Raw genomic sequence first — 18,387 nt, 5'->3', positions numbered from 1 at the left:
TTCCTAGTCACCATATTGTCAGATTAAATCAAATCATATTTTGTGTTTTACAATCTTTTTTGCATGTATCCTTTTATTTTATATGTAAAAAGTAGCATGGAGAAAATGAAGAGCAACAGCCACTTCAAAAAGAAAACCTATAAGGAAAGGGCACTGTGAAGTTCACACAGCCCAGAAGAGGCTGGGCTCTGCCTGACTGGGGACTGAGGAGATTTCATGGCCCAGCTTTCCAAGCCAGGATTTTTTTTTTTTTTTTTTTTTTTGGTACCTGCTGACAACCACACTTGCTTCATGCCCAGATGCTGCCAACCCGAGTCAGAGTCCATCACAGTGGATATGAGTGTTTTTCTATCTTGGAGACATAAAGTCTGCTGAAGCCAATTTCATGTGCTGACAAAAATCAGTCCATGGCCTCACACAGACCCTGGGATGAACTTGGCAAGGAAGCCTGCAGACTTGAACCAATGTTCTTTCTACCAATGTATTTGGTGTGGATTTCTAGAATTATGGGAGTTTTAAAAAGTGGAGTCAACATGTTAATTCTAAAGTCCATTAACTCCTCCCTGGGGAAAAGCGATAATTTCCCAATAAACAGGAGATATTGGAAGATAAAGTGAACCTGTTTATGCAAGGCAACTTAGTTCAAGGAGAAGGAGCAAGAACTTTGAATCTGCAGGGTTCCAAATGATAAATGACCACAGGCAAATTGTTCAACTGCTCTGTGACTGTGTTTAATCCTAAAATGTGGACATGATAATCCTACATGATGGGTCAGAATTACATGTGCTATTGACTGATGGGACTCTTTGAAGAATATCTAGAAGTAGGAAAAGGCTGACTTGAAAAAGCCTGGGCAGAAGCTATAGAGTCATAATGCTAAAATGTGAAGGAATTAAAGAATTTGTGTGCAGAAAATAACATGTACAGATACATGTGAACAAATTCATTAATTAGACAAATTTGTTAATACTTATTTGGTTCTACTTGCAGTCTATGAAGCATTGAGGGAGGTTTCCTTCGCAGAGTACATGAAGCACAAACTCATAGTCCCAATGCCAAAACTAAACTACAAGTGTGCACATAGGCTATCTTCCAAATGTCAGATGGAGCAACAGTCAAATTTACTGACCGTTAGGAAGGGAGGGGGAGGACAGGAGAGAAGAATTACTAGGAATGAGGAGTGCCACAAAGTTCAATGATTGTGAGTCTCCTGTGTGCTTAATTCAGATCGACATTATTCAAAACAAACATCTAATAAACTAGAACAAAGCCAGGGCTTATCCTAGAGTCCTGCCATCCAACAGAGCTGATTTCACTTGAAGACAAGTGATGGCCATCCTGGGTAATCTTAACCTTATTTGGTGTTCTTGTCATGATAGTTACCCTACCTTTTGGTGCCATATCGAAGAACTGTTCTCGAAGATTGTCAAGCTGTTCGATGGTCAGAGTGCCATTTTCTTCCTTTTCTACAGGCGGGGGACGTACTGGTGGAGGAGGATCTGGGAAGACTTTTATGTCACCGTTAATGAAGAAGTCTTCTTGGTGTAAATAAAGCTCATACTGAATTTTTGTAGTTGTTTCAATGTGATAGCGAGCTACTTCAGTTAATTTTTCCACACTGAAAGCAGTAAAATGAGTAGAGTTATCTCCACTAAACATACTTCAGATTAACAGTGTTTACTTATAAGACTACACACAAAGATGAACCCATTATTTAGTTAAGTTAGATGATTTAATCTGTATATTTTAAAATTTAAATTTTCCTCAAGTCTATTTTGTAAGAAGTTAGAGTATAAATACATGAAGATTAAAAACAAAATATATGCTTATTACACAACCAATGGCTATCCATTTTGTATAAAGATGAACAAAAGAGAATTCATTAGATATGGTTTTATTAGTATTGAATACATTTTACTATGTGAATGATTGTATTAAAAAGTTAGCTTTCATTCTAAGTATGAACCAGAATAAGATGATATGGCAGATATAAAATATGACTATTAGAGTAATTAGTTTATTTGGAGTCAGGATAAATGTTAAAGTGAATCAAATTTGAAAATATATTTCTGGAATAATGACTTTTCTCTAACTTTATTTCAAGGAGTATGATGTTTTCTAAGACATAATTACCAGAATAGCACTCTTATGCATAAAATCCATTGCAACTGTGTTGCTGTCTTCTTGAAGAGTGGACGATTCCTAGCTAGATTGGGTGTCCACTAGCAACAGCTAGTGACCACGAAGGGGCAGTAGGAAGAACACTGGGGTTGAGAGCACTCATCCAGAACACACTCTAGCCATGGGTCCCACAGTAAGTCACCTAGGCTTTCTGAATTCCTTATTTTTGCGATAAAGCCAGGTCACTCCCTCCCTTTTGGTAACTCATGTGAGAACACATAGGTCATGGATTTCAACTATACTGGGACGGTTGTATATGCAAACAAATAAAATACCACTGTATTGAAGAAAGGCTCTTGTTTTACTTCTTAGAACAAATAGGTGAACATTACAAGAAAAAGTATATTCAATCTGCTTTTATGTAATTAGGAGCACCAAAGTACTCATATACTGAAAATTTAAATCATATTAGTTGCTGTCTTTCAAAAATGTCCTTGAAGTGTCAACTAAATTTATGTCTCTTTTAATTTACTTTATTTGTTCCTCTTGGAATTTATCACATTTCTAAAATCTGTGGATTCTAAACTGTCTAGTCTAGTTCTAGAAAATTCTCAGCTATTAAGTTTAACTTCTTTAGCACAGTTGTGTTCTTTCCAATTACTTACTTCTTAATGTGTAATTTATGGGTCTTTTTTATCTTTAGTAATTTTCTCATCAACTTTTTCTAATATAGTCTAATCTCACTAAATTTGAAAATTTCCAATAGTATAATTTTCTTCTCTATAATTTTATGAACACTCACGTATTCAAATATGTTTTAGAGTGTTTATTTTATTTATTTCCCAACTCATACTTTGAGTTCACATTATGTTTTCTTCATTATGCTACTTATTGGATGCTTATTTGGATATTATTTCACTCCTAACTTTGAGGCTGTTCATGAAGGAAATAACTAAATGCAATGTCAGAAAATGCAAATAAAGACAGATTGTAATTGAGCACTTGGGTTCTAAACAGTGTCTTGGATAAGAAAAAATAATTTAATATTGTCAAACTTCTGATAAGAAATTATTGTTCATTAAAACTATACTTAAAAAACAAAAGATACAATTTTCAGAAGAATGAAAATTTGTAGGAATTCCTTCAACATAAATGTGTATCTAATGCTGTATACTTTATTAGAAAGCAAATTAAATCTGTTTAAAACATACAGATGTTATGAATTAAATAGAGATGTAAAGTAGGCTTTTCTAAGTTAAACAAGAATATTAAGTTATTTAGGGAAAACACTAATAGAAGAGTTATGAATAACATTTTAAACCAATAAAAATGAAATTCTCAATAAAAAAAAATGCCCTTGAACTCAACTGCAGAATGCTGACTTTTTGAGTGTTCACGTAGCATGCGTTAGCTAATTACTTTATGCTTTGTGGTGTTTCAGTGCTGGGGGACAGAGAAGGAAACTGGTAGCTATTTACATAAGTGAAGAGCCTGGGAATGTAGATTGAGACCCAAACAGAACCAGGAAATCAAACAGGTGTGCGCCACCTAGTGGAAACTGGGGGTCACCAAGCGTAACCTCAAGAATGGAAGAGAACAGATACCAGGAAAATAAGAAACAGGATTTGAAGTTCAAAGGGATTTGAGATCTCTCTCTCTCTCTCTCTCTCTCTCTCTCTCTCTCATCACATTCCTAGGTTTTTAGTTTCCATATGTGGTCACAATACATAATAGCATCTATAGATTCAGAGGGCAGGTATATACAATGTAAATCTGAGAACTTTGAGTACACTAGATAATATCCATTCACTGGATGGCAACGTGGACGGGAACCAGGAATCCTAAAAATGAAGACGATGTGTTTTCATTTGCAAATGGAAGGAAGAGAGCAGAGATAAGGGCTCCTGCTCTGTGAGGTTCACAGGAACTGGCTTGGCTGTCTGCTGTGAGACTATGTTAAGCATTACTGCAGTGAGTTAACCAGACTGAGTTTGTGAGCCCCTTTTCAAAAGCATATTTATTTTACTTTGGTGCAACAGTTCTAAAAAACTAGGCTGAAAATTTTACAGTAGAACTTTCATTATGAGAAAAGGACTGAGAAAATAAACCCTAAAAACTGCTGTTTTAGAGGGTTATTTCTGCTTCTCAGAATACTTGCCAAAGGAACGCTATTTAGGTGGTAGCCTCTAAATTTTCAGTAAATGTTGATTGAAAACTGTAATGCATTACGGAATCTAGATCAAAAAGAAAGCTCTGAAATAGCCTGGTTGGAGTGTTTCCTTTCATAGATAAAACTGTTGAGGCCTAAATCAGGCATGCTACTAATTTTGGATAATGTGGGACTCCTGGTTTTAGAGGAGGGAGCCTCCTGGCCCTCGATTAAGGGTGTTTTCACTCTGCTGAGCTGCCTCTTTATACCTCTAGGGGAGAGGTAAGAGGATGAGACTCACTGATTCTTACTAGCAGGGAGTATTTCGGAAGCCCTTGGAACTCAATGGAAGATCATCTTTAAGTATTACCCATACCAGGGAATCAGACTAACTAAGTAAAACATTCCAGTGAATGACTTCTTAATTTTTCACTATTTGACTCTCACTGATGGTAAAAATGGTCCTAGAAAGAAGATGTGAAGCCTTATCTCACTTTGCAAAGATATGTCACTTTGTAAACTAATGTTCCCACAGAACAGTGAGAAAACTGAATTCATAAATAACATGCAAAACTGGATACTGCAATGAAACCTTTCGAAACATGATTTACTGTTGGGAAAGGAGCAATACAAACACGAAGTAAAGCTCACTTGTTTATACACTTGATGTCCTAATGGCTAAAATGACCATTTTAATTTGTAAACTATTTAAATTTGTAAACACCTTAAAAATCCTTGTCAATTTTGGTGCACAGGAATTAATGAAATGTATTTTTTAAAAGTCATGCAGTACTTTACCTGGCCATTTCATTCAAATACTTCTCACCAAGCCATTTTTCCATGAGTTTATAGACATTGACTGCCTTTGTTACTAAATCTTCAAGGACAGTCAGTGCTTTTGTCTTGATCAGTTCAAGTCGAAACTGTGTAGCTGTCTCTATTTAAAAAGAGAAATCAAGATTGTTTTTTCATGTATTATATGTACCTGAACTTTGTGATGAACCCAATTCACTTTTAAGCCAGTCATGCTTCAGTTTGTGAAGCCGTTGGTGTACTTTTAATGTACCAGTGTAGATAAGGTAATGTCTCATCTCATTAAGAAGCAAAGTGTAACCTGTGGCAAAGTCATTAGAGAAATTATCTAAACCAAAACTCTACCTGAGCTATATACTTATTGCACTTGATGGCAATACACTCTTTGATAAGTGGAATGGGAAGAAACACACAGACAATTTCTGAATTTCAAAGTCTTTTGCTTATTCTCTCCCTAGTTTGGAAGCTTGGGGTGGCAAGGTCATCATATTTCTCATCATTGCTAAAACCAGGAAAAAATTATGGGCTTATTGCTTTTTTGGTACATTATAAAATCTGAGGATTTTACCTTTAAATTATCTTTTTAGTCTTTCTTTTTTAGTTTTCCATTGTCTCTGGCCTAGCCTGCGTGCTTATTATCTCTCATTTAAACTCTTATAATAGCATCAACTTTGCTTTTTCTAACTTCTTTTCCCTACCTCAACTCCAAGTCCATCTCCAGACCATCCAGAGTCCTCTGAGTCATGCGTTTTGTCAAAAGATGTGATCATATTCACTTTTCTGCCTGTAACTTTTCATTAATTCTGAGTTGTTGTAGGGAAAATCTGACTTTTTTGGCAGGGCCTATTTGACCCTCTGTGGTCTGGTCTCCCATTTTCCAAGTCATTCCTTCCCAGAATATGCCCCTATATACCATAGGACACTAACTAGGCTCCCTATCCTTTCTCGGCCTTGGTGTACTTTTCTCTTCATTCCCACCCTAATTTGTCCCCTGGGCAAGCTTCTCCATATAATTGCAGTTCAGCTCACACATTAGCCCTGTTATTCTGTATCTCCAATATTACAACATGCTGTTAATGATCCTTTTTTCCTAGATGAGCTTTATTTTTTGTTTGTTTTCTGCTTGTACATATATGTATGTATCTTCAGCAAGGGCTTGGCATATGGTGAGAATTCAATAAGCTTTTACTATGTGAATGAATGAATTTTGTCACAATGAGGGTCATGCATTGAAGGAACTGAAGATTGAAACACACTGGAAAACAGGGGACTCAGGTGTGGAGACAGACCATGGGGGAGATGTGCGGGTGCTGACTCTCCTAATACCTCTTCAGGGCAGAAGGCCCTGGAACATTGGAGATGCATGACAGGCCCTTCTATGGTCTTTGCTTCCAGAAACTCCCTTTTAAGGCCTATTATCCTTTGGTCAGTACTTACTAAATTATTATAATGTAAAACCCACTTACTCTGGTTAGCTCCCACCTAATCCAGTGAAATCATACCAACAACTGTCACAGGTTTTCTTTTTCATTTGTTTGTTTCTTTCTATTCTTTTTTAAACGGCTGCCTTGCTCTTCTAACCCCCTTCAGGATTCTTTTTGTCTCCTTTCTACATCTTGCAGACAATTAGGACTGATTAGGTGAGGGCCCAAACCCTTGACTCACACAACAGTCAAATATGGTCCTCTGTGATCAAATGAAAACAACCAAGGGAACACTGTCCTTTTGATGAGCTGGCTGGGGGCTATTGGTCACTAATCTACTTTGTACTGAAAAGCATTATCTTAGCTGTTTCCCATCTCTACCTTCGAATTGTAGAGCAGCAAGATATTCTTCCTTTACTTTGAACTTTAGTTCATTCTTCTTTTCCATTTCAGCAATTTCCTCTGCTGTCATAATTATAAGAGGTGGTTCAGATACAGGTGGTGATTTACCTGAAGGGGTGATGAAACATGCTGAGTAAACTACCAACGTATGAGTGCATGCACAGGGTACCTGGGCAAAATGAGTCCAAAGCAAAATCTGTGCAGTTACAAACCTCTAGTGATTAAGAGACAGAGAACTTTGGTCTTCACATTGTGAAAGATGAAATACTGATAGTCCTTCCTTGAAAATTCTTCATGTGGTTTCTTGGCTGGACTCAAAAAAACACCCATTTTTGGAGCATCATAAAAATCAAGATGTGCAGCAAGTGTAGAGATGATTACAGAATCCAAAGATGGTGGAATTCAGAATTTGGGGGCAGAAAAGATCAAAACCCAACAATATTACAACAGATGACATTAGTCACCTGGAGAAATTCCATTCCACAAGGGTTTGCCTATACTAGCATAGTATTTGCAAGAAAAGACCAACAAATAACCTCAAGAAGATGTGGCTAAAATGCAGATGACCGTCAAAAATCTGGAACCTAATTAATTATCTTTTAATTAGCACTTAACTACAAGTACTTTGATGATTTCATAGGAGAACTGGAAAATAGAATTTGCCAGCATTTGCCATGGGAGAGGACAGTGCAGTTCCATTGCAGACCCAGTTTATGCCATTCTACTCAGTTCAGCAAACCTTTCGAGGGTCTGGTGAAAGGGTTGGACTCTAGAGAAGGCACACATGCCTTATTTATTGGCACAAACGCTTGAGCCCAAGGGTCCTTAACCACCGAGCCATATCTCTAGCCTTTTTTGGTTTATTTTGAAGCAGAATCTCATGAAGTTGCTGAGGGCCTCACTAAGTTGCTGAGGTGGACTTTGAAATCATGATCTTCTGCCTCAGCCTCCTGAGCAGCTGGGTTTATAGGCATACACCATGGCGCCCCACCATAAATGTCATTTATTACATAAACATTTAATGAAGGAATTGGACTCAACCACTAGTTCCATTAAAGGAAACAGAAGCATTTCCTCCTTTGAATGGTGCATCATTTTTTTTAACCCATTTGAGGATGAACTAAAGTGGTGACTTCTTCTTTAAGATGCCATTCTTCTCTTTGCTTCAAGTGCCACTAACCACCCCCTCCTCCATCCTCAGTGCTTAACTTAAATGTACTCCACCTGGGAAGTGTTCCCCTGTCCACTCCAATGCAATGGGTTGGCCTTCTCCTCAAGGTGCCTCTATCTCCCCTATCAAAAAGCAACAACTGGCCAAACATCTGTCCCTGCTGTTAGACCACAGTTCTTTCAGGATAGAGACTATGGCTTTAATGGTTCTTGATTTTTAATTCACTACTGTGTCCTTGGCACCCATAATAGAGTGTTTTACACAGCAGGTGCCTAATAAAAATATCATGGTAAGGATGAGTGGAGTGACTTTCCTTATGAGCTTCCCACTTTCCTTTTCTTGCTTCAAGTTACCTCAAAAATGTATAAGAGAGGAGATGGCACAGTACAGGAAGGGGACTTAGGGGGTGTGAGGAGGGATGGGAAAAGGAAGGAACTGAGGAAGGTGAATATGAATATGCCACAGTGAATTCCACCTTTGTGTCTATCTATAAAGCGCTGATTTAAAAAATAATAATAAATAAATAGAAACAAGACCTGTAAAATAGAGGAAAGGACCAGGGGGAGTAGCAGGGGAAGGAAAGAGGAAGCACTAGGGACTGAAGTGGAGCAAATTATATTTCATGTATGTCTATTTATGTGAAAATGAATGCCACTATTACTAAATAAATCTAAAAGTGTGCAAGTAGAAATATCCAGAGGGGGAGGGAAAGGTTTGTGCTAGAGATATCCCGAGCTAGGGTTAAGTGAAGGTCTCTCCCAGCCTGAGTTCTCTTATGTTCCCTTCATGTCTCTGAAGCAAAAATTTAGACAAGAGGGCTCCAGGAGAAAAGGACTCACTTAAATTCAAATGTCCCTGAAACTTACAGACACAGAGCTTTTAAACTTCTGGTGTTGCTGGAGCAAACAATCTTTTTGCAAGCATTTCCCAGATGATGTGGTACCATCTTGGAAGTTCTTTTAATACATTTACAATTGCCTGTGAGATTTATTTCACCCTGGATTCATCCAGCTATTTGGACCAATAAGTTAAGTGGGAAACCCTTAAATGTCAAGGAGAGGTACAAGGATGCAGGGTTCTGGGTGCTAAAACCATTGAGTACCTTTTGCTTTTTTCTCTGCCTTTTTTTTCTTGGGTGGCTCCTTTTCCTTTTTGGCTTTTTTATTTGTACCCATTGGAGGAGACTTTTCTTTTGCATCTGCTGGCTGGTTTTCTTTTTCTTCTTCCATGAGCTGCTGATGAATGTCAGCCGCCACCTAGTTGTGTAAGAGCAACACTTCTGTTAGTGCAACATTAATGGGAACATGAAAACCATTTGGATTTAGTCATCTAGATTTCTTTGAAGCCTCAATCCACTGGCACCGTGTAATCAATCTTTACAAAACACACACTTCCAGGATTTTCTGGCCCTGTCCCAAGATACTGTTCCACTTCAGCCATCTGAAAGTAGCCTCTTGATTTCTCAACCCTGTCTACAGAGCATCCCTATGTGTCCCCATTGCCACCTCCAGACTGGGACAATTCTATATTATGCAAAAATTCATTTAAAAAAAATCCCAGATTCTAAAACTTTAACCCCTGCTATTCCTCCAAGTTCCTGTTATTCTCTTGGCCTCCAATGAAGGCATTTCACTTTTTCTGTGTTTCTTATCTATTTTTTCACAATTAGATCCTATGGAGATTGGCTGATGTTTTCTTTTAATTTAATTCTCTTCTGAGAAATTTTAATATTGCCAAAGTTTATTTGTTTATGTAATGTGTATATATCTGAACCATACATATAAAATGCATCTTTTTTCATGCTCTCCAAGTATTGTTGGAGAATGCATGCCATACACAAATTGGCTTGTGGATACTTGAATCTTGGCCTTCCACTCTAACACCATCCTGGAAGAATCAGTGCTAATGAGGATGACCCCTCTCACAGGCTAACCTCACAATTCCTAGCTTCTTGTACTTAACTGACTCAGCTCCTCTCCATTGCAGCACACCTCTCTTTTCACTCTTACAAGTGTCCTGATTAGAGAGAAGGGTTGTGTGTCATATCTTCCCTTCCCCATTCAGGAGGATCAGACCCTGCAGGGATCCCTCCACTTCTCTTCTGGGGCTGAGCTACAGGAAACCTTGTCTCAGGATTGCATGGATGAACTTAAAGGACATTTTGCTAAATGCAAAAATCCAGGCACAGAAAAACAAATACTGTATGAACTCGAATCTATGTATGATCTTAGAAAGTTGAACTCACAGAAATGGAGAGTAGAATGGGGGTTTTCAGGGGCAGAGCTGGGTGGATGGATAGAATAGGGAGAGGAGAGATGTTGGTCAAAGGGTGAAAAGCTTCAATTAAATGGAAGGAGTATGTTCTGGAAATCTACTGCATGGCTTGGTGACGACAGTTAATGATATATTGTCTCTTTCAAAATTGACAGAAGAGTAGATTTTTTAAGTGTTCTCATCAAAAAATGACAAGTGAGGTGATGGATCTGTCACTAGCATGATTTAATTGTTCCAGAACATATGCAAATATCAAAACATTTCAGTGTATGCCATGAATATATACGATTACAATTCGTAAATGAACATTTAAAAACATATGCACATAAACACATAATATGTGTGTGCGTGCGTGTGTGTGTGTGTGTGTGTGTATGTGTGTAAAACCCTTATCTCACAACTTGTGTCACCAGGGTCATTCCAGCAGTTAGAAATACTGAACCTTTTGAACTAAGTCCAGCTGCTTCTAGTGAAGTAAAGGATATTTATGAGAGCTGAGAAAAGAATCCCAAAGAAGAAAGAAAACACACATGAACTTTGGAGGCAGTAGCAACACACAGTTTAAAACTTTAAAATTTCAATAAAAGAACTGGTGAGGAACTGGGGGTCAATGAGGGTTTGTTTATTGATTTGAGCACTTGCTGTGTCCAAGCCTGATATTACTTCTGAAGAGAATGGGGGAGGGAAATGAGGGAGAGAGGAACATGGATGGAGATAACAGAAGGCGAATAAGGCACTGTCTACCACAAAGGCCCTTGCAGTCTTGTGGGTGAGACACACAGTCAGTTACTGCCTCTTCCAATTTTGGCCACTTCATACCCCATGACTTAGTATGTGACTGTCCCCAATTGTCCCATGAGTGTTAAGTTTCACCCCACCCTCCAAATGGGTTTGCAAGCTCCCCAGAGCTAAGCCCCAGTCCTTTTCGTGTCCCCACAGCTTTGGACACCTGTGTTATGTTCACAGGGCATGCCCAGTAAGTGTTTATGAATGATAGCTTGACTTTTAAAATAATCATAGTGCACAGAATGAACCCAGAGCTTCTTCAATGTCAATAGCACCTTGGAGGGATCCAAAAAGGTTTCAGAGAACAAGCCAGTTTTTGTTTTTAGGTTTTATTTCCCACAATTGCCCTTTTGATAAAAATGGATTTCATGTTATATACCATACTTTGAAGTTCTTGGTAAAGCTGAAAAAAGGCTTGTTAACATTCCCCACTAAATTGCAAGCAATTCAATTTTGAGTCTGTTCTTGCAAAGCACAGTAAGTTAGCAATTTTCTTTAAAATTGGATTTATCTCCTTGGTAAACAACCTGGAGATGATGATGAGGATGATGAAGATGATGATGATTACCATAATATGCATTTTTCTGGTCCACTTTCCTCAAAGACCTCTAGGTCTCTTTCAAAAATTAACATAATTTACAATATTCTCAGCAGCAATCTAACTTGTAAGGCTGGAGAGAACTTGAAACATAATGCCTTGACATTGTGGGTGTTAAATATGACTTCTTTGAAATCATTGCATACCTACTAATTAGAAAAAAGTTTTGCCAAAAATTAACATTGCATACTAAATGGATAGCTCTGGGTAAAACTATTGGGTGGAAAAACCTGAATTGAGGTGCTCTCATTTCAATTGCACTAATCTCAGCTGGTGCTATTTTCCTTGAATCAATTTGCTGAATCATACCTGTCTTATTTGGAACTCAGAGTTCCCTTAAATGGTTGTTTTCAACCAAGGAGAAGTTTAAGCATCCAGTGTTCTGGGTGCTTGCTAAAACCATGAACTCCTTTTGTTTTTTTGTCTGTCTTCGACCATGTGACATCAAATTCATAAAGTCTATTGAAACATGTAAAAACTGGATCCATATATAATCATTAGTATTATTAACTGCTAAACGGTTCTTTTTATTCTATGCTTCCTATGAGGTGTTGAAAGGTTCAAAATAAAAATGGAACAATTTTAAATAACATTTCTAATACAATAAGAAATTATATTTATAAATTTTAAAACATATTTATGTACATTATTTCACTGGATCTTTTCAACCAGTTGAGAATATATTTTATATTTCAAAGGTATTGAAGACTTAGAGAAGTTCAGAGACTTTCCTAAAATCATGCAGGCTAGTCAAGGGATAGTAGCCAGCGCTCTTGCTGCTATATGATCCTTTCTTTATCAAAATATATACTTTAAAATATCATTTATTCAGTAATTTTAATGGGATCCACAAGACTTTTAGATTATGTTCATGAGCTCAATTAACAATAAGAGTAATTCACATTGTTTTCTAGAGTTCCCATATCTGGTTTTCCACTCTGGAGCTTGTTGCTTATGGGGTCTTTGTGGTGAACATTGTCATCTCACCATCATTAGTATTTACATTACTCTGTGAATACAGCAGCCACAGCATCTCAAGTCAGTATGGAGGGTCCAGTATAAGGTTAGATGTGGGCATTATTCTAGGTTATGGCATGGTTTTAGAATTTAGTTAAGCATTCAGGAAAACAACTCATAAAAATCACAAACAATAGCCTGGCTACTTGGAGCCAAATGAGTAGCAAAGACAATAACTGTTCAAGGATAGGAAGAGCTTAAGATCGTACAAGACTGTGGCTTCAGGAGACAGGGAACAAAGTGGACAGAAATCAAGGTAGAAAGTCATACTGATGATTGAAAAGAAATACAAGAGTTAAGCAAATAGAAGGAGGAGGGGCCTATTTTAGGAAGGAAAAATGGCACTAGCCATGGTGTTGAAATATAGCAAGCACCATCCAGTCAGCTTGTGGGAGGGCAAATGGGTTGGTAATTACCAGGATAAGGAGGGCTGAGTCTGGGTCCCTAGGGCAAGGGTTTGGGGTTCTATGGTGCCTCCTGGAAAAAATCACACCATGTCTTTCTCTCCTTTTGGGTCAATATAACCTTATAAGCATCATATGCTTTTTTATTATAAAAAAGTCTATTTCTCAGTGAATCTCACCATCAGGTATGTTCACAAGACACTAACTAAAAAAAACTATAAGCAAATAGCAGAAAAACATCAGTAGAATAGAAAGAAGGGAGCAAGGGGAGGGAGGAGGGGAGGAAAAGGGGGAAGTACTGGGGACTGAATTAGAACAAATAATATTACATGCTTTTACAATTGTGTCAAAATGAATCCTAATGTTATATATAACTAAAAGAACCAATAAAAAGAAAAAAAATGACCATCATTTTCTCTGTTTTGTAGATATATTTGGGATATAAATCTACCATATTGCTATGCCCTAGTGAAACCACCAAGAGGGTAGTAATAGAGTGTACTGCTTTCAAACCTGTAGAAGGGAGAAAAGCAAGCAAGAAGACATGGAAAGGTTAAAAACAAAAGCATAGGAAAGGATCAGATATGCAAACAACATCTCAAATTGCAATTTACAAAATGTATTACAGGTAAAGATGATGTTGTAGTAAGAAAACAAAATCTACCAGAAAGATTCGGCAATTTAAAATTTGTATATATCTGGTTTCATCGTTTCAAATATATATATAAGTCAAAAATTGACAAAACTACAGATAGAAAAGATTAAGTTCACTCTCATAATGAGTGTCTTTATCATAACTCTCTGCATAATTCAAAGGAGAAAACAAATTTTATGAGGATAAAGAAGTTTTAAATAATATATATACTATTTAATATGTATATACATTTTGAAGTAAAAATATATAATAAATTGTAAGTAATATCAATTATAAAAATTTTACATATTAGCAAGGAAATATACAGGTGTATTAAATGATAGTGTGTGTAAACATATATCTATGTATCTTCCTTTGAAAGCTGAAGTGCTATGCCCGCTGATGTAAAAGATGACACATACTATTATTAGATGTATACGGAACAGTTATGATTGCACATAGATACCATATAATATATACAAAAGCCATGCCCATAATGGCATCAAATTGGAAATTCAAAATGTATCAAATGCATCCTGGTTAAATAAACAGTGATGTATTCATAGAATGGAATACTATGCAGCAACAAAATGAACAATTATAGCCATACTGAACAAACATGGGATAAATCTCACCAATAATGTTTCACAAAAGAAAAGACAAAAGATATGAATCCATTTATTTAAAACTCAAGGTAGGCTAAGATATACTAAGTTGTTTAGAGATATAGACTTAGGTAATAAAACTCTTAATTAAATCAAGGAAATGATGTCTAAAAAGGCAAGATGGTGGCTCCTGTTGGTGGAGATAGAGGTGGGGTAAGGGTCAGGAAGCAGCTCATAAATCACCTGGCAGGTACAGATCTTGTTCCGTCTCCCCCCGTGTATTGGTTCCGTGTCTCTTTACTCCAGGTAAGTCCCTGAGGCTAGCTACTATACTCCATGCATGTCCCTGTGTGTCAGAGTTCACACTGAAAAGTTTTTATAAAGAAGCAAGCCAATGAAAGGAGTTGGCAACCAGTTTTGAGAGAGAGATAAAGGAGTAAAGAGAAGAGGAGAAAGAAAAGCAGAAAGAAAGACCCTGAGGCTGCTGTGTGAGAAGGTCAGAAGAAGCCTGAAGGCAGGGGACAAGGAGGACCTCAGGACACGTGCAATCAGACATTTAAATTGTTCGCTGTGAGATTGATGATGCGCGCTCCCCTTCCACATCTTTCACAAAACATTTGGGAAAGCTGACACTGTTTTCTGTTTGAATGAGGCATTTCAGGGAAAGTTTAGGAAAGCTTGACACAGAAGGAAAATAGATGTCATGCGGGTGGACCCAGGACTGGGCAGATTAGGGAACAGGAGTCGTCAGAGTTGAACCCTGTGTGTGCCTTCTGCATGGTGGGATGCCTCTGCTTGGGGTAAACTTATCTCCGCTTTTTCTTTCCCTTCTGCTTTGGGTTGGAAGGATATGAACCTTGATGTCATATAGATTTAGGTTCAAATTTCATTTTGATACTTACCTGCTGGGAGATCTTGGGCAGGTTTCTCAACCTTTCTGAACCTTAGCCCTCCACTGTAAATAGGACAATAATACTTACCCCAGGTGGCTTAGGACAAGTGCCTTGCAGAGAGATTCAATACTGGAAACCTATGGGATGGCTGTGTGTTTTACTTGGTTCCATCAAGTATTTTTGAGAATTTGATCTCATTTCTTACTGCTAAAATCAGTTTCACATAAAAATCAGACTTTCTGGCTTTTCTTGGAAAAATGGAAAATCTGGCCATGCTGAGGTCTCATTCTTAAATGGCAAAATGGGTCAGAGCATGGTAGCACATGGCCCTGTAGACAAGGGTGTGATTCCTAGTGGCCCCAGTCTATTATCTTATATTTGACAGGCTGGCCTCATTAACATTCTCTGACTAGCCCTTCAGGCCCCTGAACTTGGAACCTCGGCCCACCACAGAAAATAATCTCACATTTTTCGCTTCTTTCATGATCTCAAATATCTATTGACCGACTTGTTTCACTTCCTATTTCTTTCAGAAAATCAAAAGAAACAAAACTCCTGCAAGGCATAAATTTATATGATGCTTGAGAACATCATGTAACATCCTTCGACTTGTAGCACATTCCCAATTGTGGCTTGTAGTGAATGGATATTTCTGGAAGGAAATGTTCAAGTGTGCACTGCTTACCATGTGAGATATTGCTACAGAAGCCTGCTGCCAGGTGTCCATCACCAATTTCTCATCCGTCTCCAAGTTTGACTCCACATTTTCGAGTGAGTCATCCATCTGCTCCTTCAGTATTGCTTTTATTTTTGGTTTGGGCACAACCGTTTCGGGGGAAATGGATATTCGAGGAATGAGAGGGATTCTTTGGAAAGCAAACACACAGGAAATGTAAAGATTTTGCATAAATAAAATCTGTATGCTCAACAACAACAAAAGAAATATGAAGACTTTGTTAGCAGAATTCTATTTTCATTCATGTTGTGTTGTAAATTTTGTTGTCTTGCTCTAATCTCCATTTTTTAAAGCTTACTGGAAAGAATTCTTTTAATGGGGAAAAGATGATAAATCACCATATTTAAATTTTCTGGTATGGAAAGCCTTGTTCATAGGAGCATACTCAAAGTAAATGACAACATAAACATCATTACCAGGTTCAGTTCTCAGTAATTATGAAAGAGAAGGATTAAAGCATAGTGATTCTGAAATTTGTCCAGGGCATACACTTCTCTTGAGGGATAAATCAGTCATGAAAAAGGTAAATCAAAGGGAACTGTGCACAGGTTCTTTAAGATGACTGGCTCATTTGGCATTATGATCATTTAAGTAGGAGGATGAGGAAGGTGAGGTCTGAGTGGTCTGTCACATGGGGGCAGCAAGGTTTAGGTGGTGGCAGGGGCAGGCTGAAGCTCCAGTAGCCCTCCCAGCTATTGAGCATGGATGACGAGTTTTTCTCTCTGTTTTTTCAAGTGCTGTGGAAGCACAGAATTAAGTTCCCTTTCTCTTTACCACATTGCTGCCCCAATGTGGAAATTTCAGAGGTGTCCCTGGGAATATGCTATCCCTGAAGTATCCCAGGATCTCAAAGGTTAATTGCAGCAGAGAGAGATCCACCAGGTAGAATGGTCTTTTTTCGATGTGATTGTGATCGTTCTTTGCTGAACAAAATGTGTAAAAGGCTGTGATCTTGGGAACAGAATGAGGACAGAATGGCTCCAAGAATGTCTCGGTTGAAACTTTGAGAATCAGGGTCAATACTAGTAACAGTATTTGATTTGTAGACAAGTTTCTGGAGAACAGAACAATGATTTAGAAAGATGCTGGTCAACTCTAGCAAACAATTAGCTTGATCTTATTTTGACACATCAGACAAAGATATTATACTTGGCATCATGATTCTGATAGTCTACCATGTTTATGGAGGCAATCCATTGACGATCTACCATTCATCTATCCACAAATGAAATTATATCTTAATAATGAAATAATGCTGAATCAGTCACATCAGTTCAACAGAGATTCATGTATCCAATAAGTTAAGGTAAAGTATGTGGTCATCTCTAGATATTTAGTGCAGTGCAGCATGTATTTCCTATGACCTTACTGTATGGGACAACAGAGGTGGTATATGGTTTAGAAAAAAATGGGGGTCTTGAATTCATTTACTAGAAAAATTCTGGTCTATGTAGCTCTGCCACTATCAGCAGATATAAACTTAGGCAAGTCACTTGACTTTCTGAAACTCGGTTCCTCTTGGCAAAACAAAAACGTAATGCCATTGCTATTATTGCTTATCCCTATCAGTTAATCAATATCTGCTAGTATTTTTTAGAATAGTCTTACTGTGCTATTATTATTATTATTATTATTATTATTATTATTATTATTATTGGGTTGTTGGGAGGAATAAAATAGAAAAGCCCCGTAAAAATGCTTAACACTGTTTGTGTCTCTACATATGTTACAGAGACTGTGGTTAATTGATAGTTGGTTCACATACTGATTGACTGATAGTTCTAGCAGATAGCCACAGCACCGATTTTAGGATCAGATTGGTGCAAAGTTGTTCTGCAGAAAATTAGAACTGGCTGTTCTTTTGGCAGTTTTATTCTGCTAGCCAATATTAACAGCTTCCCTATGACTTGCTATTTTATGCTAAGAACAGAATGCACTGCCACTTTACACTGTGAAAGTTGAACTCTTTTTATGGCTCTGATGGTTCACACTGCCTTTGAATTTTTTTTATTGTTTTTAATTTCAAAGTTTTCTTTCAGCAGCTTGCCGAATGTTTCTCTTGTATCAAGAAGGGGGTACACAATTTCCCTCTTGTGTATTCTTGTATGCACATGGACGTGACAGAGATATGATGGCAATAGATGAAAGAAGCTTTGAGAGATCGGTGGATCTTCGGTCACTACCTAGTCCTACTTCAAATGTTTAGGCCACCTCAAATCCTTTTAGGAACAAGGTGTGGGGCCAAACAAACAAAGCAAGAGCATGTAATAATTAAAATGTTGCATATCAGCAAGAAGAGGTCACTGTATATTATGCAATGACAATAGTAATCACCACTTATTGAGAGTTATTGAAACTAA

At 37.6% G+C, this 18,387-nt stretch overlaps 1 protein-coding gene across 1 annotated transcript in view; it reads right to left on the bottom strand.

The window, feature by feature from the left end:
* Positions 1–18,387, bottom strand: part of Spef2 (sperm flagellar 2) — a 168,564-nt gene that overhangs the window by 30,266 nt on the left and 119,911 nt on the right. The window contains exons 25-29 of the mRNA XM_027936256.2: positions 15,977–16,157; positions 9,183–9,336; positions 6,889–7,017; positions 5,069–5,207; positions 1,389–1,618 (exon numbers count right to left, since the gene is read on the bottom strand). Of these exons, the coding sequence (XP_027792057.2) occupies positions 1,389–1,618; positions 5,069–5,207; positions 6,889–7,017; positions 9,183–9,336; positions 15,977–16,157 (833 nt within the window). The remainder of the gene's footprint in view (positions 1–1,388; positions 1,619–5,068; positions 5,208–6,888; positions 7,018–9,182; positions 9,337–15,976; positions 16,158–18,387) is intronic.

This window comes from Marmota flaviventris, chromosome 5 (assembly GCF_047511675.1).
Source record: "Marmota flaviventris isolate mMarFla1 chromosome 5, mMarFla1.hap1, whole genome shotgun sequence".
Taxonomy (NCBI): domain Eukaryota; kingdom Metazoa; phylum Chordata; class Mammalia; order Rodentia; family Sciuridae; genus Marmota; species Marmota flaviventris.
The sequence above is the reverse complement of the archived record's forward strand: the minus strand, read 5'-3'. Positions and strand labels throughout refer to the sequence as shown.